Below are 21632 nucleotides of genomic sequence, written 5' to 3' on the forward strand. Positions count from 1 at the left end.
AAAGTGCTAGATTTTCTCTAGAATTGCTTTTCTTTGCACTTTTTATGATGTTTTAGAGGGCCTTGAACCCTGTGTATTCGTGGCGAATTACAAAATCTCTGAGTTATGTGGATTTATTTTCAAGATCTAGGGGGGGGATACCAACAAAAGTATTTTTAAAATATAGGGGGGGGAATCTATGGGGCAAATGCTCCCATCCTAAATTGACGCCCCTCCTATCTTTTATTGTTTCTTTTAGTGTGAGCGTCCGCATAAAAAGCCGTGCATTTTGACTAACTTGATCTATTCGTACGGTTCCAACCCCACAAGTTGTTGATAACTAAATAGTGTGTCCGCTTAATCACCCACTTCTAGTCCAGAGACGTAAGTAAAGTAAGTAATTTGATGCCTGTCCCCCTCCCGAAATCTGAAAATTTCTCGAATTTCTTGGCATTTATCATTTAATTTTTTAGATAACCTTTTCTCTTATTACCCCCTCTCCCCTCCCCGAAAAAGTTCCTGTTTGAATCATTTTAAGGTCAAGCTCAGTGGCTTTTAAATTGGTCACTGTGCGCTTATATTTATATGACATATATGTTACTCAGTCTTCTCCTGCTTACTAATCTCTAGTTCTTTCCTCCTCCTATTCTTGTCTGATGTCTGTCTCAAGTTGATTCGAAAGAAGCGGAATTAAATTGCTCTGTGAGAAGTATTCCTCCTCTATGAGAAGTGCCTCCTCTTATTGCCTGCGACAGTCTTTTTTTTTAATTTTCCAAGAATAATCTGATTTTAATATGGGAATCATGCTTGAGTCAGAGTAAACTAAATTGTTACTCTATAAAACGAATTTAAATGAATCTTTAATTCGAATCACGTATTTTGCCATGTAAATGATAGATATAGACCTCAAAGGGCAGAAAAGCGTATCGATGATGCAATATCTATATGTCAGTGGTTACATTCTTGTACAATTCGATTTTGCCTCTAAAAATGCATTAAAATATCCCTGTAATTGCTCTAGTAATATTGATAAAACTATATCAACGATATTTTCAATTATATCAACAAATTTTTTTCCTCAATACAGATTTCTAAGTTTTCTAAAGATCCCTGAGACACCGACAATATCTACTACATAAATTGAGACGGCTGTGGAAAAATTAGACGGGGGGGGGTATTTATCAAAACTTTGATCGTATTCCACTTCAGCATAAGAAGTTTTAATTAATTGCATATTTTGTTGTTTTTTTCTAGGCAAAAGAAAAAGGTTTAATTTTGAGTTTCGTTATAATACCTTTCTTTCGCATGGTTTTCCAAGAAATATTTTTTAACAATTAACTTGAATAGAAGATCGACGGGAAGTAAACAATACCGGCCGTTCAAACTTTCAGATGCCGTTCGAAACCGTTCAAACTTCACCACTTTCCAACACATTTCCCTTCGATTAAGGATAACTTGTAACATGCGAATTTAAAAAGTGTATAGGTCTACTTTTTGAATTGAATTAAATTTAACAAAAAAAGTTAAACAATAATACAGCATGTTAGAAGCTGTTGAAGCTTACACTTGTTCATAGACCGCACAAAAATAAGCTATATAGTGTACTTTTGTCTTATAGCCACCACACTCAAGATCTTGTATCTCGAGCATGAGACAATAACCGGTTTTCATGGTTTTTATACCGGAAAATATTAGCTTCAGCCCGATGGGAAACTACACTGTAGCTATATTTTAATTAAATATTTAGTTGGTACTTGAGTTTGGTTAGGTTAGTTTTGGCTATGTATTTAATATAATGCGGTCTCGGCGGCCCCCTTCCATAATTCTTTGTTGTAGTTTTCATAATTTTGTTGATGAAGAAATATATTTTCATCCTATTTTGTTTTATTTTATTAACATTAACCGAACTTCACTTCTCGACAGAACTTGAGTGTGGTGACGATAAGAGTTTAAAATGATGAATGGAAGGGAAAAAATAAGGAAATCAAATGAAGAAAACAAAGAAACATAGCAAAGACAACATAACAAAACAATGGAACATAACAAAGAAAAAAATAATGCACTTTCATTATTTACCTCCCAAAATTTCTGTTGCCGGAAATGTATCAGTTATAAATTCTCCAACAATTTTCGTTGGAGGATTTAGGCCAATGAGTCATTTACCGGAAAAGTTACCTTAGATATGTTAGAGAAAGTAATATGAAAAATTTTACCGAATCAGTTGAAATATCAAATCCGGGGAATCGCTGAAAGTTTCGTTGCCTCGGTTAATTATCTATAAAGCATTAAAGAACGTTTGTTGGGAAAATGATTGTTTTTGATTGGAATGGAAAGCAAATTTAAAAGCTGCAGTTGTGGACCAGTGTTGATCCAGTTTCAAACTAAGTACATAAAATTTGTCCGTCCTTAGCCAAAATCTAGTATCCACACGAAAATTCACTTTTGAGCGGCGTGTCCAATATTGAAATCAACATGTTCCTATCTGCTATTGTGACATATTATCTAGAATTTTCACGACTACTATTTAACAAATCACTGCAGCACCAAGCCACTTGAGTTCAACACAGCTGCGTACTCTCCTCCTTCATCCTAATCTATTCAAAACCTCTCTCTTTACACCCTCCCTGGAAATTCTGATTCCCCTTTAATCTTTCCTTACGACACCCATCTTTTCCAAGAATGACCTGCTTTTCGTTTGGCCCTAGATAGATGGCTGAAAGGGACAACCTTTAGCAATATGTCATCCTTCATCTGCGGAACGTGTTCTAGCCATTTCAACCTTTCTTTTATTATAGCCCTTTAAAGCGGGATTGAAGCAAAGTTTTCGTACAGTTTACTGTTTGAGATACGGTCAGTCAGTCGGGTGCCCAAAACAATCCGTAAGCGATTTCTCTAGAAGTAATTCGTCTATGCAATCCAGAATATGCAGGAATAAAAACAAATTTCATCGGGTTTTCACCTCCAAACACGTCAAATAACACACTAGAATTACATAGCCGTTATCTACATCCAACAGAAACGGAGTGGCAAAAACGGGGAGAAATTAGATTCCGGAAAAGCTGTTGAAGAAATTTCCTCTTCATCGTTAAACTCCCGTTTCAAAAATGAACAGTCACAAAAACTGCGGATACTTGGTTTTTGGCAAAGAGCAACCAAATTGACCTCTGTGTTTTGAGGCTCTGAAATCTTCCTGCTTCTATCATAGCTGGTCTCTCCTATTCCTTTGAAATAAATATTGCATATAATTTCTAAGAAAAAAAATGAAGATACCACCTTTGGTCTTAGGCACAATGATTTTTGGAAGTAATAATTCCCTCTTGAATCATTTAAAGAAAAAAGCATTGATAATATGTTCGAATGTTCATTTAAAGCGATGATGGTGTAAAACCTTGATTGGTTACTTTTAGGCTAACGCTCTTCCTTGCAAAAACGAAGCTTTGTTTCCGAGGTTTCTGACTGTTGTGTCATTCTGACCAGTGACTAGACAGCTTTTTTGGCACCATAGAAGAAACTAGCAAGGTCTTCTTAATCATTGCGCTTGTCAAAAATGCTTCCTTATTTATAGATATTTCAAAGTTTTTACTTTTCTTATGTAACCTTGTAATTTTTTCTAACTCATTTATTCTTTTGGCTTGATTTATTGAAACAAATACTTCTTGCTAGAGACATCTAAATTTCTGAAGTATGGTTGTTGCTAGATGCCGCATGGCAAGGTAATCAGCCTAAATAGTACTGAGTTTAATAATATGCATCACTGATTTCGCTATAATTTCAGTTGCCGTTATTTGCTGTCCCGTGATGCATGGATTCAATGTAGGATCATCAGAATTGCATTTAAACTAAATTACAATGACTTCCTATTTTATGCAATCTAAGATAGAATTGAACCTAATTCCAAAATGATTTTGGGTTTGCATTCGCAGAATACTTCTTGTAGTCTACCATCGTTGATGAGGGGGGGGGGGATCAGTGGGGCTTGAGCTTTAGAAGTGTCCGGTTTGAGAATTATTTTTATGAAGTAAAAAAAAACAAATCAAAAACTTTATTTTTTATAATTCAAATGATTTAACTTTATAATTCGTTAAAATATTTTTTTCTACGAAATAGGAACTACTTATAGTTATTACTATGTTATATATGATTGCATAAAGGCCTGAGCCTTAATGACACCCAGTCCGTGAATTTTCCTATTCAGTGAAACAGTTTGCGTTATAACCTTTTTTTATTATCCAAATGATTTCATTTCAGGATTCCTTATGATTTCTTTTTCCTATGGAATAAACATTATGCCTAGCTCTTGTATTGCTATATATTATTGAACTGTATATACAGGAGTGGATACATAACTTATTTTTTTAGGGGGGGGGCATCGATAAAAATTTGGTTCACCCACCGGTATTTTCACCCCTCTGTTCGCTTTAATTAGTAGAACTTGTGACCTTCTGGGGATGGGATACGTGTCCATCCATCCTATCGTTGGATCCGCCCCTGTATGCATAATGTATATAGTTCTATGCTTGTGTAGTTTATTAAAATTTCGTTGAACAAATTATCTAATTCTTTATATTCCTACTTTTGTTACTTGTTCAGGGAATTGCCGTATGCTATCCACTTTTTTTTACATTTTAAATGAAAGATTTTGTACTCTGATTGTGGCTTCAAAGTATTGGAAGGAGCTTTGGAATTTCCTGTTCTAATAGACTTGCATGTGAATCACCGGAAGGAAGTTAGGATGACTGGTTATCCGCTTGTTAGTGTGTTTTCTTATTTTCATCAAAATCTAGTTATCGCCTCTAATAAATAACGTTTCAATAACTCAGCTTTTCATATTTCTAAGGATGAAAAAATTATTAAAAGTTACAAGAAAAAAGGATTTTATTTTTATATGGTATATCCCTTTGAAAAATATTGGGCCTCACCTTCCCCCGCAACTGAAATAGCTTCTCTAATTTCTAGGGATCATATTTACAATTATTTTGCTTTTGCTTCAAAATATTTTGGTAATGCTTTGTTGCCGCATTTACAGAGTGGGGTGCAAGAAATGTAATTACCCTCGTATTTAAAATACTAAATTGTGATATACGCCCTTTGGTTATTTGTAAGGTGGTATACATCAAAATTATCCTTCTGATCATGAACCATCAAGTCATTTGCTCAACTTTCTATGTTCGAATTTTTTATTACCTTGAATATACCCGCACATTGCAACCTGTACTGCTTTTCAAAACTTATAGGATTGTTCTGGGGTATTATCTGAAAAAATTCTGTTGCAATGTCTCATGTAGAAAATGTCCAACCTATGCCAAACCCTCTTATCCTCTAATGTTTTTTTATTCCTTTTTGTTTTATGATCGAGTTTGAAGGAGAACGATATTATTTTTTTTTCAATCCTTTATGGAATCACATAATTGAACAAAACTAATTTCCTGCGATCAATATAATTTTTTACATAGTTACTTTACCTTCTTTGCATCAGTTACAAATTCTATTGGAACATTCTTTGAAATAAGGTTTTAAAATTGATATAGACTTTTTGTGGACAATTTATGATTGCGCTTTAAATTTAAGAGTCTATCACACGACGAGTTACCCTTAACTGTTTTTTTTATCCCCTTATACCTTCCAAACATGAAAACAACACTTTAATGAAAAATCAACATTTATTAGTTCTTTAAATACAGAAGGTTTAATCTCCACTTTACGAAAGAATGGTTTAGATAGGTTAGTATGATACTACTGCTATTTCTTCTAACAGCCCCAAGCCGCATGATGCCGACACGGCTCCGCACACTCCTCTTTTATCCCAATCTATTCAGTGCTCCAGTCTTTCCCCCTCTTATGTAGTCCCAGTTTCATTTAAACGCTTTTCCATCCTATTTTACGACGACCTTCTTTTCGTTCAATCCCAGATGATGACCAAAAAGTGCAATCATCGGTATTGTGTCATCCGTCGTTCGTAGAGCGTGGCCTAGCCATCTCAATCTTTCTTTCATTATAGTCTACGAAATTGGGCTGAGCCACTTTTTTTGGAGATCTTAATGTTTGATATATGACTTGTTAAACTAGTATTCGAAATTATCCTTCGACAATTCCTTCAAAAAATATCTAGAAAATTTTCCTCAGCCTTTTGAAGCGTCCATGGGTAATAGACGAACTTCACCAATGCTACGATATTGGCCTATAATATTCTAAACTTAATTCTTAGACTTATTTTCCTCTTCTTTGAAACTTAATGGTAGAAACTTCTATTACCCATTCTATTACCCATTTGAAACTTCTTTGAATTCTTAATGGTAGGGTGTAAAAATAGTGCATTTTGGTGATCCCTGGGGGGGGGAGGGGTAAAAAAGAAAAGTCGGCCGCCCTCAAATGGGGCAGGTTTTTCTTACGACGGGTTTTCAATAAAGGAATAAACATGTATTAAGAAAAGGTATAAATGGAGTAAGAGCTTAATGGGAGGGAACGAAACTACGAGCAGAATGGGGTGGAGCGGGTGTATGTGTAGCTGTTTTGGGGCTAAGTGACTCGGTGCTGTAATGAGTCGTCTGTAATAGCTCCCAGACCTCCTGCGGCGTCCCTGAATGGCGCAGTGTCTGCAGATGCACATTTTTTACCTTATCTTTGTATGAAATTTTTACGAAACTAGTCACTACCGCGCTATATTTCTTATATAATTCCCTCATTGATAGGGGCTTCAATTCATGAAAGTGTCAGGGGCAAGGATAAAATTTTTATGAGAATACGAACAAGGGTGTTTCTCAACTGGGGGGGGGGTGTGTTACATTTTCGTCTAGTGAAAATACCAACAAATAGGTACTTTTGAAAATCTGGAAGGGTCAATCCCCCAACCCCACCCCTTCAATGGGAATCCCTGCCCTCTTTTGAGAACTTAAGGGAAGTCAGTTTTCGGGGAATGGTATGCAAATGGTGGAGCCAGTGACAGTGGAAGACACCCTTCATTGGAAGGAAACTGTAAAATATATAAAATCCGTAATATTTTCCTTCTTGGTTAAATAATGGCTGTCGAAAGGCATCTTTTAAATATCCAAACTTTCTTGTAATGAATTAGACCTCTTGTGGAAAAAAATCCCGGTAATGTCTCTCGGATGTGCTTTTTTTAGCACAAGATTTTGAAACGTATGCCTATTAACAGTTTCCCAACATTTTCCTAGGGGAGCATGGCAAATTTAGTACACGGTACGGGGGTTCCACCTAGGTTTATGTATGTTCGGGATCATAATTTCATTAAAGCTGTATTGTAACTAATAGAACTAAAGTCTCCTGTCGCATAAAAATGATTTGAAATACTAAATAAGTTTTCTATTTTAAATACTTCCTTTTTAAAATTAAATTTTGTTGCTACTTTCAACTAGTTTCCTGGTATCAAATGGGAGGGAAAGTGATCGTGCCCATAAAGCGTAGATTCTTTATTTAAACTTTGATACAGCTAAGCATCTATTCGGTAATGGCATGCTTGTACTGAAAATGATGAAAATTGTCCTGCCCTGTTTAACAAGCAATTGTGCCTGTCGTTATGATTGTGCCAAGGTGTATAACGATAGCTTAAGGCTGTAATGCGCGAAGTTCCGATTTTTAGCCTCGGCAAAGTTGTGAAAACCACAAAATAATCCAGCGCATAGTTCTGATATCAGATTAGTGCTCACTTTCTTGGATGAGTTGCTAATGAAATACATCAAAGAGGTGATAATTTAGGTGACAAAATAATTTATGTGACTTGGGAGGGATTAAGTGACAAAGTATGTGATGACAGCAAAACAGAATATATTGGAAATGCTGCTCACAGAAGGATATAATAACAATAATGGAAGTGTAAGATACTTTGTCATTCTCTATGTTTATGCCTAAGCGTATTCTTTGCATCTAAATTCATGCTGAGTCATTTTTATGTCAGACAAATCAATTTCCAGAATGTACACAAAAAAACAGCTAGTGGACTTGATATCACTAGCTACGACTTAACAAATTGTCTTCGAATAGATGGGTCATATAAAATTAAAATTTGGCCCTCGTTGCTGGCCTTCCGATATTTTTTTTTACCATATTTTATTTGTATAATGTTATTGGTTTTGGTTATATTTTGTTATTATCATCACACCTGGGGAATGCAGCTTAGCGGTGTCACGCCCATTAACAAGTTGTTTTCATTACAAGTTTTAAGCAGCCTTTAAAATGTACTTAAAAAAGTATACGCTATTATGCGAGTACTGATTCCCCTGAGTAGTTTCAAGCATATTTACAGCATCCATATCAATATTTGACCTGTGACTGTCTAACCCGCCACCCAAAGGCGGTGTAAAAGTGAAGGGATTCCCGATCCTAACCAGAAAAGACGTAACAATGTGGGGTAGGATATACTTTTTGGCAGTTTGAAACTCAACTACTGTAGGATCCTCTGACACAAAAGGGAAGGAGGTACCTCCATGGATTAAAAAAGAACCTGCTTTTAGCGTTTTTGTCCAAATAAAACAAAAAGAGAGCCCAACCTCCCATAGATTTCGAAAAAGATCTTGTTACTTGTGCATTATTCAGAACATACTCAATAAGTGAAGTTACGTTCTTTCGTGAAACAAACTACGTTGAGGTACATTTTATGAGAAAATCCGGTTTCATAGCCACAAAGACAAAACTCAAGACAAAAGGTTAGATTATGTTAGATTAAAATTCTAAGTTATAATTTTACAATTTTCCTAATAAAATATTATATTTTCATAATATTTTGTTTTATTTCATTAGCTTTATCAAAAGTTTGGGCTATATATTTGCACATTGGGGGGTGCATTATGTCAAATACCCAATTTAACCTAACCTAACCACCTCTATATATATAATATTTAATTAAAATGTACCTGCATCGTAGTTTGTTTCACTAAAGAACCTAACTTCACTTATTGAATGTGTTCTGAATAATACACAAGTATCAAGATCTTTTGTATCTTCATTAAAAAAAATGAAAAAAAGGTCAATGCCCGGCTCTCAATTTTTTTTTGAATTGGTGCACTTGCTCTAACACCCCTCCCTAGAATTTTGCGTTTTTGATCCTAAGAGGATATTTATATACGTTTACAGAACTAAAGCAGAAAGGTGTCGTTGTTTAGACGAAACACTCTTTGGTTGACTAATGTTTGTACATATCGATGTTGGACTTGCACGTTTGTAGGTATGAGGCCTGGAGCCCCAGAATACCAGATATTTCTTACAACTGTCCAGTATTTTCCTATTTTTTGCTTTTAATGCTATTCAACCCCCACAGCATCTTTAAAGGGGGGCGTTTTCGTTCAAAATTGGCTTTTCTGGTATTTTCATTGAAAAAATGAAAAAAATTGCCCTTCCTAGATTCTGAAAAATGCATTTTTGCCCCCTTCCAATTTCTGTAAAATGACGTCGAAGTCCCAACCACCTCATCTTTTATGAGAGTAGATAGTAGAGATGAATAGTGACAACAGAGTAAATATAAAATATGTTGAACGGCAGTGGAGACTGGATTGAGGAGATTCTTGTATGGGTGAAAAGTTCTATATGAGGAGTTGTTGTTGAAGACGCTCTGTCCCTTTAAATATTAAATAAAAAAAACAAGTTTTTTTAACTGAAAGTAAGGAGCAAAATTAAAACTTAAAACGAACAGAAATTACTTCGTATATGAAAGGGGCTGCTTCCTCACCAACATCCCGCTCTTGACGCTAAAGTTTGACTCATTTCTCTCAACTCTTCTTTTCAAAACAGTAAAAAAATTTAGCGTAAAGAGCGGGATGTTGGTGAGGAAGCAGCCCCTTTCATATACGAAGTAATTTCTGTTCGTTTTAAGTTTTAATTTTGCTCCTTACTTTCAGTTAAAAAAACTTGTTTTTTTTTAATTTAATTTCTGAACGTTTTTCAATCAATGCATGTTTTGATTTTGGCTCTCCGCAGAGGAATAATTAAAACGAAATTTGCATATTTATTATTTTTTTTTGCTAAATGACTTTCTCATAATTTTGATTGAATGATTTTGAGAAAAAAGAGCGGGGGAGGAAGCCTAGTTGCCCTCCGATTTTTTGGTTAATTAAGATAAAGGCAACTAGAACTTTTAATTTTTTACTAATCTTTTTTTTAGTAAAAGATATACGTAACTTATAAATTAGCTTACGTAAAGAAGTTTTGTATTCTCATGTTTTTATTACATATATGAGGGGGTTCGCCCCCTCGTCAGTACCTCGCTCTTTACACTAAAGCTTAGATTTTGTCCCAATTCATTAAGAATGACCCCTGAATCACCAAAGCCGTAAAATAAATAGTTGAAATTACTAAAAATACTTTAGCGTAAAGAGCGGGGTATTAGGAGGAGGTGAGCCCCTCATATGGGTAATAATTTCTGTTCGTTTTAAGTTTTAATGCTGCTCTTTACTTCCAGCTGAAAAAAACTTTTTCATATTTCTTTTTTCATTGTTTTTTTTTAATAATGCTAGTAAATCCTGCGCTCCCTTCATGGAAATTTTCTTCTACCATGACAAATTCCTCGATGGAAAGCTCCCCCAGCCTATCCCCCTATTCTCAACCCCTCCCCCCAACCAAAAAATCCTACTGAAAACGCCTACACACTTCCCAATAACCATTACTATATGTAAGCACTGGTCAAATTTTGTAACTTGTAGCCCCTCCCCCAGGGACTGTGGGGGAGTAAGTCATCCCAAAGACATAGTTTTTATGGTTTTCGACAATGCTGAACAAAATGGCTCTCTCAAAATTTTTATCGGTTGACTTTAGGAAAAAAATGAGCGTGGGAGGGGGCCTAGATGCCCTCCAATTTTTTTTGTTCACTTAAAAAGGGCACTAGAACTTTTCATTTCCGTTAGAATGAGCCCTCTTGCGACATTCTAGGACCACTTGGTCGATACGATGACCCCTGAAAAAAAAAACAACAAACAAACAAATAAACACGCACCCGTGATTTGTCTTCTGGCAAAAAATACAAAATTCCACATTTTTGTAGATAGGAGTTTGAAACTTCTACAGTAGGGTTCTCTGAGACGCTGAATCTGATGGTGTCATTTTCGTTAAGATCCTACGACTTTTAGGGGGAGTTTCCCCCTATTTTCCTAAATAAAGCAAATTTTCTCAGGCTCGTAACTTTTGATGGGTAAGACTAAACTTGATGAAACTTATATATTTAAAATCAGTATTAAAATGCGATTCTTTTGATGGAGCTATTTTATATCAAAATTCAATTTTTTAGAGTTTTGGTTACTATTGAGCCGGATCGCTCCTTACTACAGTTCGTGGTAACGAACTGTTTGATAAGTAAATTAGTAAAGACAGAGTTGACGGATACAAGAGTCTAAAGATCAGTAGAGGTATATTGCAGGGCAGAATCAGATAGGCATAAAACAAATTATCGTTTATATTCTCTATTCAATTTTCTTTTCAAATATAGTAAATGTGCGGTTTCAATTGTGTCCCAGCCCCCTCCCTTAATGGGTCCTTATATGGGACTAGATTAGAAAACTTATGTTTATAGCCTAGGACTATTTCTAGTCCTGGTAGGGGGGCTGAGATGCAATTGTGACGGTAATAGGAAAGAGCATTGTATGGAAACTCTCATGGTATATTTCTTTTTTTGTACCAAGGCTTTTTTTCTACCAACAAAATTCGGAGGAGATTGAAAATCCCAGGGGGAGGCTGAAATATTATTTTGCTTAGGGAAAAAATTAACTCTAACTCCCCTGCAAGGGCACATCCAGGATTTTTTCTTGGGGGGGTTTACAAAAACACTTTATCAAACGTGTCAAAAATTTGTTTAAATGTAGTTTTGTTGCCTTTATACGAGTCGGATGAAAACTTCGGTGGAGGGGATTTCAAACCTGGTAACCCACCCCGGGAGACCGCCTTGCTCTCCTCCGTCATTCTTTGCTGTTAATTCATAAAAATAAATTGTTTTTAATATGCTGAGCCGCTCACTCACTTTGCTAGAATTCTAATTCGCCACTGCGAAATGCAAACAATATCAGAAAGTTTTATCCATAAAGCAAATTAGATAAACTTCCATTGGGTTTGTATTGCTATTGTTTACTTGTCAGAGATGCCGTGCGCCGGAAGTCTGTGTTACGGTGTTTTCAACTATAAGTATGACATCAGAGATGTAAAGCTACTATCATATGACTTGGATTAAGCATCACAAAAAAATCAAGTTGTTCAATTGATTTCTAAAAGTAGAGCATGTTTCCCTTCAATGTTTCCTGTTGTCATCCCTCAATTATCAAAGAAACCTTTGAAGATCGTTTATGCCGGCTTGTAACATGAAGGCGGTAAAGGCGTTTAAGCTTTTTACCTGTTTGTTACCTTAAATCGATGATTAACAAGTAAACCAGTGAATAAAAGGTAATTAATGGTAACATTTTCATCATTAAAACTTGCTCATTCGAACATGTCTATTCGTGTTTTTTTTTTAGGAATTACACAATCCTGTTTTGTGTCGTAAAGTAAAAACGAACGTTTTGTAGAAAATCATAATCGTTCCAGTTTGAGACTAATTTTGGCAAATATTTGGGAGTTTATCAGAAAATAATAAAATTTTAGTTTACTTCTGAAGTTTATTAAAACGTCCATTTACATTAGGAAAACTATATTAGAAGTCACTTGTGTATTTAGTGCAAGGAATGATTTCCTGTAAATTTAATTTTTTTTATCATGCCAAAAACGAAAAAACTATTCGGAGCATATATTGCTTTCTTGACCTGCTTGACTTAATTCTCCTGCCGGGCGCTGCTCGGCGTAGAGAGTGACGTCTCCCTCCTCCATCCACTTTGGTCCATGGCGAGTATTTACTCTTCGCCCTGTCTGATGTTTTCCATCGTCAAGAACTCGGACAGGCCAACGTTTCTTCGGTCGGCCGCGAGGTCGCTTCCAACCGACTTTTTTTCCAACCGATCGAAGTCGTAGATCGTCTTTGCGGGTAGATGTGGTGGCATTCGAAGCAGTTGCCCGAACCATCGTAAGGTTCGCTCGGCTGCTTGAGTCGAAAACCAAGACTGCTTTGTGAGCTGCAGAAGCTTCTCATTGCTGACGAAATCGGACCATCGTAAGCCCTCGTTCCTCATTCGTATGAAATACGTCGATTTTTTTGAGGGTTACAGCTGATGCTTGCCATGTCTCAGCTCTGTAAAGCATCACAGAGCCAACTAGAGCATTGAAGATCCGCAGCTTCGTTGTACGACTGATGTTCGGTTTTCCTCAGAGGTGACGATTCAGTCTGCCCATGACAGAAGACGCTTTGAATAATCTCGCTTGCAGCTCGGGGAAAAGCGAGCCCTTTGAAGAAATTAGGAAGCCCAGGTAGGTGAAGTCTTTAACAACCTCGATGCCAGTGGTGCTGTCCAGGCTAACTCGAGAGTTAACCATAGGATAAGACGGGTCTATGGCCATAATTTTAGTTTTGTTTTAGTTTATATGCAGTCCTTCTTTGGCAGCGTCTTGTCGTAGAATTCGAAGCGCTTCCAGCAGCTGCTCCATGGAGTCCGCCAGAATGGCCAAGTCATCGACAAAATCAACATCTGTGATGGCATGATCTCCGAATTTGAGCCCAAAGCTGAGACGTGAAGTGATTTTTGTCATAATGTAATGTACGATAACATTGGAGAGCTCTGGGGCCACTGCACATTCTTGGCGCACCCCTGTCGTGATTTGAAAGAACGGGCTGCGCCGACCATTTACTTGTACACAGCTCTCCGTCCCATGCTGCAGCGCCTTGAGAAGTCTGCAATATTTCTCGGGTAGGCCAATCAAATCTAGAATCTGCCAAAGATCTTTTCGGTCGGCTGAGTCAAATGCAGCACGGAAGTCGACGAAGGCAATAAATGCTTTCTGTCGGAATTCTGTGGTGTTCTCTACTATTTGTCGAATCGTGAAAATCTGTTCGATGGTTGAACGGTCCGACATAAAACCAGCTTGCTCCGGTCGCCGGATTTTTCAGATGATATTCCAATATCAATCCAGCAGGAACCATTGAAAACAGTTTGCCAGGGACTGACAGTAGGGTTATTCCCCGGTAGTTGGAGCAGTCGCTTCTTGAGGCTTTTCTCTTCCATAAGAGGATGATGGCACCCTTCCGCCAATCCTCGAGAATCATCTCCGTTTGCCAGATTGTAGAGAACAGGGTGTGGAGAAACAGGAGCATTGCAGGACCTTCATATTTTAGCAGTTCTGAGCTTAAGCCGCAGATACCAGCAGCTTAATTATTCTTGAGCCTTTTTACTGCATATCCCATTTCTGAGGGGCCGAAAGGCTCATCTGGAGGAGCATCTATTTCAGGTCTTTGACTGCAAGGTTGGCTGGGACTATCATTAGGAGGCACATACGGGCTAGTATTGTTGAGGAGCGAACAGAAGTGGTCCTTCCACCGCTCAAGACAAGAACCTTCATCAGAAAGAAGTGCCCCGGCCCTGGACAGGACGGGGCCCAAGGTGGGAGTTTTATTTTCCGTGAGGTCTCGGAGATGCTTGAATAGGCTGCCCATGTCTTTCTTTTTTGCAGCTAGTTCAATTTCATCGGCTTTCCTTGCAACAAACTGGGTTCTATCCCTGTGAATGAGTCTGTTCCGCACTCCGTTGAGCCTTCGATATGTGGCCATGTCCCCAAAAAGTCTTGCCTTCCGTCTTTGCTCTATGACATGCAGTGTTTCTTTAGTTAGCCACGATTTCTTTGGGTAACTCCTCTTGCCTAGCACTAGTTGTGCTGCTTTGCTGGTCTACGATTTAAAATGCTTCGAGAGATCATCACTGCTATTAGGTGAGCCAAGGGGCTCGAAGCGATTCGTATACTGTATCTCAATACTGTATTTCTGGCGAGTATCTGGTTCCTTTAGTTTCCCAATATCTGCAGCGGTGGGTCTTCTCTCCAATTGTTGTGCATGGTGGTGAAGCCGGAGATCGGCGCACACAAGCCTGTGGTCTGCGTTTCCGAGCTCTGCTGATCTGTAAGTCCTGCAGTTCTTCACCGATGATCTCCAGCGTTTGGAAATAATGACGTAGTCAATCATCTTTTTTGTAGGACCGTCGTTATTATACCACGTCTACTGATGGATAGTTTTGCGTTGGAAGTTGGTGTTTGCGATGCAAAGGTCGTGAGATAGGCACAGTTCAAGTAGGCAAAGCTCATTGTCGTTAAGTGGGTCGGGGGATACAGGACCAAGTGTGCCGCGTCATACACCCATATCATTTTGCACTGTCGCATTGAAGTCGCCAAGGAGAACAGTTATATCATGAGGGGCTGTGTCGGAAGGCATCTGGATAAAGCAGAGTAGAAATCCTCCTTAGTCACATCATCAAAATCGTTGATCGGGGCATAGCGTATGATGACAGTTATCTTGCCATGCTTGTGTCCAAAGGGGGCCTTCATTAATCTGTCAGATACAGCTTCGTGTGAAAGTAAGGCCTTTCTTGTAAGGCTATTTAATGCAAGGCCAACGCCATTCCTTCTCGTACTTCCTCCAGACCAGAGCAATGAGTCGCTGTTTCTTATTCGCTCTTCTCCGCTTCAGGTAAGACGGGTTTCTGTAAGACCCGCAATCGACATTTTATTCTGGCGAAGTTCTTTGGAGAGTATGTTCTTTGACGCCTGTGCATTCAGAGTCAAGACATTCCAGGTGGCTGTTCGTAGCCCCCTTTGGTCCATAAGGTTTAGTCTGTCAGTCTTTCTGACGTCGTCAGCATGTCCTTTGACGCACGGTGGACGAGATTTTAAAAGGGAATCTGGGTCCGAGGCTATGTTGTCACTTTACATAGCACTTAGTTTTCGGGTGGAGGGTCGCTAGCCCAACCGACCCTAGGCCTGGAATCTGATTAGAGCTAGTTTAAACCTAGGTACTGAGATTCCCGGGGTGGGCTCGACCCACCACATGAGGTTGCCGCCGTCCTGATCGGAGTGTTTAGCTACGGAAGAAACCCCATATCCAGAGGCACGTGGTCAGCAGACATTCTGCCTCATTCCGGACGAACTCCATTCACCTCTAATATTGCTTTCAGTAAATCGCAAATGGCATTCAGCCATTAAGGGGTTTAAGGGGGGAGACAGCCTTAATCTTGTTTTGTTAATTTATATTCGTTTTAGTTTGACTTGATTAGTCATTTGAATTTACAACAGAACTTAAAGTTCTGCTCATTTTAGGGTTTAATATCTTTTTTGCTCTTCATGCAGGTAATGATTGCTCTTCATGTTTTTAGAAAATGATTGGTTGAATTAATTTTTGCATGTTTTTTAATTAAGCATAGTTGTATTCGGCAGTAACTATAGGAATATCTTTTAAGTCTTTTAAATTGGTGTTGTTAAGAACTAATATTCTACTTGTTTATTCTTAGTAATTTCTGTTCGTTTTAATTTTGACTTCATTGTTCGTTCTAATTTCTGTTTGTTCAACATTTTATAGTATTTCTGTTCGTTCACTCCGAGTTTGACAGATTTAATTTCTTTTTTGCGATTAGGGTTTCAGGGTTTCTTTCATTTTATGACTTTTTTTCGAAATGTTAATTGTTTTTTTTTTTTTGGTATTACTCAGCATTAACTGTAGGAATGCCTCTGAAGTCTGTTTTCAGTTCTTCTTGTTAAGAAATAATGCTCTGCTTTTTCATTTTTAGTAAATTCTGTTCGTATAAATTGTGATTTCATCATTAATTCTAATTTCTGTTCGTTCTAGCTTTTATTTGTTCAATGATAGTATTTCTGTTCGTTTATTCCCAATTTGACTGATTATATGAATTTAATTCTCCTCGTCTTAGGTTTTAGTATATTTTTTCTTTTCAGCAATTTTTTTTAATATTTTTTGTTTTAAATTAATTTATGTATATTCTTTAGTTAAGTATAGTTTTGTTCGGCATCAACTTTCGCAATATCTCTGAGTCTTTTTAGTTGTTTCAAACAGTTCTTGGTAACGAACTGTAGTAAGGAGCGACCCGGCTCAATAGCAACCGAAACTAAAAAAAAAAACAAATGTTGATACCAATAGTTATATCTAAGGGATTGCATTTTAATGCTGATTTTAAATACTTAAGTTTAATCAAGTTTAGTCTTACCGATCGAAAGTTAAGAGCCTGAGAAAATTTGCCTTATTTTAGAAAATAGGGGGAAACAGTCCCTAAAATAGAACCTTAACGAAAATCATACCATCAGATTCAGCGTATCAGAGAACACTACTGTAGACGTTTCAAGCTCCTAGCTAAAAAATGTAGAATTTTGTATTTTTTGCCGGAAGATAGTTCGCGGATGCGTGTTTATTTGTTTGTCTTTTTTTTCAGGGGTAATCATATCGACCCAGGGGTCCTAGAATGTTGCGAGAGGGCTTATTCTGACGGAAATTAAAAGTTCTAGTGCCTTTTTTAAGTGACCAGAAAACTAGAGGGCACCTAGGCCCCCTCCCACGCACATTTTTCCCCAAAGTCACCGGATCAAAATTTTGAGATAGCCATTCTGTTCAGCTTAGTCGAAAACCAAATAACTATGTCTTTTGGGACGACTTAATCCCTCACAGTCCCCGGGGGAGGGGCTGCAAGTTACAAACTTTGACCATTGTTTATATATAATAATGGTTATTATGAAGTGTACAGACGTTTTCAGGGGGACTTTTTAGCGTTGGGGTGGGGATGGGTCAAAAGAGGGTGTTAAACGGGAGGATCTTTCCATGGAGGAATTTATCATGAGGGAAGAGAATTTCCATGAAGGGGGCACAGGATTTTCTAGCATTAATTAAAAAAAATGTGAAAATAATTATTCAACTTTTTCAACTGGAAGCAATGAGTTGCTTTAAAACTTAAAACGAACATAAGATATTACGTATATAAGGAGGTTCGTCTCCTCCACAATACCTTGCTCTTTATGCTAAAGTATTTTTAGTAATTTCAACTATTTATTCTACGGCCTTTGTGATTCACGGGTCATTCTTAAAGATTTGGGACAAAATTCAAGCTTTGGTGTAAAAAGCGAGGTATTGACGAGGGGGTGAATCCCCTCATATACGTAATAAAAATACACAAATAAAGAAGTTTGTTACGTAAGTTAATTCGTAAGGTACGTATGTTTATTACTAACATAAACGTTCGTAAAAATAAAAAAATCTAGTTCCATTTTTAAGTAGCCAAAAATTAGAGGGCAACTAGGCCTCCTCCCCCACCCCCTTTTTATCAAAATCGTCCGATCAAAACTATGAGAAAGCCATTTAGCAAAAAAAAAAATATATGCAAATTTCGTTTATTTATTCATGTGTGGTGAGCCAAAATCAAAACATGCATTAATTCAAAAACGTTCAGAAATGAAATAATTTTTTTTTGAACTGCAAGTAATGAGCGACGTTAAAACTTAAAACGAACAGAAATTATTCCGTTTACGAAAGGGGTTTTGCCCTCCTCAGCACCTCGCTCTTTGCGCTAAAGATTTTTTATTGTTTTAAAAAGTAGAGTTGTGACAAAGAGTCAAACTTTAGCATAAAGAGCGGGGGGTTGAGGAGGGGACAACCTCTTTCATATACGGAATAATTTCTGTTCGTTTTAAGTTTTAATGTCGCTCCTTACTTGCAGTTAAAAAAAACTTGTTTTTTTATTTAATTTATCAAGAACTAACATTCTGTTTATTCTTTCTTAGTAAATCATTTACTGATTGTTTATTAATCATCAGTTATTTCATTTATTATTTGTTCTTTAGTTATCTATATTTTGTTTATTCATCAATAGTATATATGCTCGTTCGTTCCCAAATTCAAAGACTATAGTTCTCCTTGTTTTAGGGTTTAATATCTTTTTTATTTTCATGCAAATTGTTCTGAAATGTTTTTTTTAATTAATTTTGTATATTCTTTAATTAAGCATAGTTTTGTTCGGCATCATCTTTTGGAATATCTCTGAATTCTTTTAAGTTTTTCTTTTTAAGAACCAACATTCTGCTTATTCTTTTTGATTAAATTTTTTATTCATTATTGATTTATCATCAATTATTTTATTAATTCTTTATTCATTAATTATCTGTAACTTGTTTAGTCATTAATAGTGTTTCTGTTCGTTCCTTTCCAGTTTGAAGGATATGACTTTAGTACTGCTTGTTTTGGTTTCAAAACCGATTTTTATTTTCAGCTCAAAAAGTTTGGTACTTACGTATTATAGCGACCACATTCAAGAAATGAAGTTAGGTTAATCACAATGAAATATACCAAAAACATGATGAAAATATAATACTATAGTAACAAAATTATGGAAACTAAAACAAAGAATTACGGAAAGCAGGCCGTCCAGGACGCATTATATTAAATACTTAACCAATTCTATATATTAAATATTTAATTAAAATAGACTTGCATAGTAGTTTATCTCACTCAGGCTAAGCTAATTATCTCCGAGTGCACTCAGAGAAATCAATTTTACAACAGATCAAAAGTTCATTTGTGTTCGTTTTTAATTGATATAGTTTATTATTTGTTAGCTATAATTATAGCTTGAACAAGGGACAACGGCCCATCTTTCATCTAAAATGTTGGCTGAGGGAGTAGGGTTATTCGAGGGGCTGTTTGTTCATTCTGTGCCTACAATCACACAGTTCGGAAATATTTGAACGATTCTGATTGAAACAAGATGTAATATAACCTTTTGGCCATCCTATTGACGTTTAGTAGACTCAAAGCTGTTATATAAAGCAATGTAACATTTTTCAAAGTAGGGCGTTAATTTTTGTTCTAACAATGGAATAGTTTGGCGACATGCATGCAAGAGCTTATTCTAAAATGATAAAGCTTATTCGGGGGAGGGGGATACAAGTTAAAAAAAAGTAAATTATAATTAAATTTATGGATTATTGTGAAAATGATAAAAATCTTGTTTTTGTTTTTGAGGGGAGGGCCCAAGGCTAAAGGTGCCTTCGCACATGGTTTCGTTCAAATAACCTTTGTCAAGAAAGAAATATTGGTATAGCATAGACTTAGCACAAATGTAGAGATAGAAAAAACAACAGTTTTGTGCTGTCTGTTGTACGCATACACGAATTTGTGCCTCCAACTCTGTCCGTTGTGGCTCCAAGCATGACCCAGGTTTTGCATACGTCTTTCTGATTTTGCATGGGTTTGAACTCGCTCCTTGAAGCTAAGGTTATACAGAGTTGGAGAAGAATGTCAACTTGAATTCGAATATGGCATGTGTCATTGCTATTTCTGATTAGTTGTAACTATTTATTCACCAATTTGTATCAATATACCTTTCAATTAACATTTTTTCAGAGTTAAGACATCGTCTGTTTTGACTCTGTTAATTTAGATGTAAGCGAGTGTTTTCTTTGAGAAAACGAATGTCACTTCCATTTGAGTACTTTACCTTTTTGGGCGTAATAGCACCTCTTTTCTATTTCGATAGTACAAATACAATACAATTTTCTATTTCGATAGTTCGACGGTTTATAAAAGTTTTCACTTAATTTCCCATGTTTTGTGCCCTCTTGACCAATTTGCATTACTGTAAATGAAACCCCCTCTCCCCACAGTCGATTCTTGCCTATCTATCTGCTGTGACTTAATCATTAGCCAAGATGGAATTGCATGGATCGTTTTTTAGTGTCATAAAACATGCAGCTTTATTCCCTTTACCTTGCTCTATGACACCTCTTGAACATAATTTAGTTGTGCCGCTTAGATAAGAGTTGCTCACCCACATAACTGTCTTACGTATACCTTCACATTAGCTTAATATTCAATCTTATTTTGCATGTTGTATGTTCATTATGCAAAAAAATACTCTGTTTTCTGCGAGGCAAGGGTGCGACAAGGAAATGGCTTGGGTCGTTTGTGCCAAAAAAGGTTAAATAACTCTCAGAAAAACAAAGCGAAAAAAAAAAAACAAAGAGACAATTAGCTTCGACTCAGAGGAATGGAAAGCCATATTGTAGCTATATTTTAATAAATATTTAGTTTGTATCTTGGTTAGGTTAGGCTACATTTTGCATACAGCCCCTCTATACTTAACCTCATACCTCTCTTAATGTACAAATGTACTGCCCAAATTATATATATATCCTATCTATCTCCCAAGCGTCTCAGTTGTGTCAACCCCATACTTGTAGATCCAAATTCTCGAGTGTGTAGTGGCTAACAGATAAGTACCGGAGATGATATTACAGAATTTATGAGGATTGCACGCTGTACGAATAAAAGAAACTGGTCTATCCTTGTCACGACTAAATCAGGTTGAAACCCCTGACCCTTGAAGTTTGAATATGCTAGTATGTATCGTTGAACATGTAACCCCGGACCATTAAAGCATGGGCACAATGAGTATTTACAGCTTGCTTTAATAATCCTGGAGGGACCCATAATTATATCGTATCCAGGTTTCCGTGGTGCTGCAAAACGGCACTTTATGTATTGCCTACTCTAGGGTTTAATTTCTACTTGTGCAAACCCCTCCTCCTCCTATATAGAGTTACTTCTGCGCCTATATATGTATGCAGGAATTCGTTTTTGAGCGGGTAAATAATTTGGGGAGAGGCCAGATTTAAAAAAAAACTAAGCACATTCTGCAAAAAAAATACTAGAAGATCTTTAGTTTCGGCGAAAGGCACGTGCCTTAAGCCCCCTTCCCTTCGTATTAATTGCACATATTTCATGCTGCGTTTGGAAAGACGGCATGGCAAAAAAACAATAT

General features: G+C 36.8%; 1 protein-coding gene across 4 annotated transcripts in view; it reads left to right on the forward strand.

Moving 5' to 3' along the window:
• LOC136032196 (zinc finger MIZ domain-containing protein 1-like) overlaps positions 1–21632 on the forward strand; it is a 162273-nt gene that overhangs the window by 48752 nt on the left and 91889 nt on the right. Inside the window, exon 1 of one of the 4 annotated variants that reach the window (XM_065712406.1) lies at positions 7617–7809. The exons of the other annotated variants lie outside the window; for them this stretch is intronic. Coding sequence (XP_065568478.1) covers positions 7744–7809 — 66 coding nt within the window. The 5' untranslated portion in view covers positions 7617–7743. Of the gene's footprint in view, positions 1–7616; positions 7810–21632 lie in introns of those variants that run through there. 4 annotated transcript variants of the gene reach the window in all.

Source organism: Artemia franciscana, chromosome 10 (genome assembly GCF_032884065.1).
Source record: "Artemia franciscana chromosome 10, ASM3288406v1, whole genome shotgun sequence".
NCBI lineage: Eukaryota > Metazoa > Arthropoda > Branchiopoda > Anostraca > Artemiidae > Artemia > Artemia franciscana.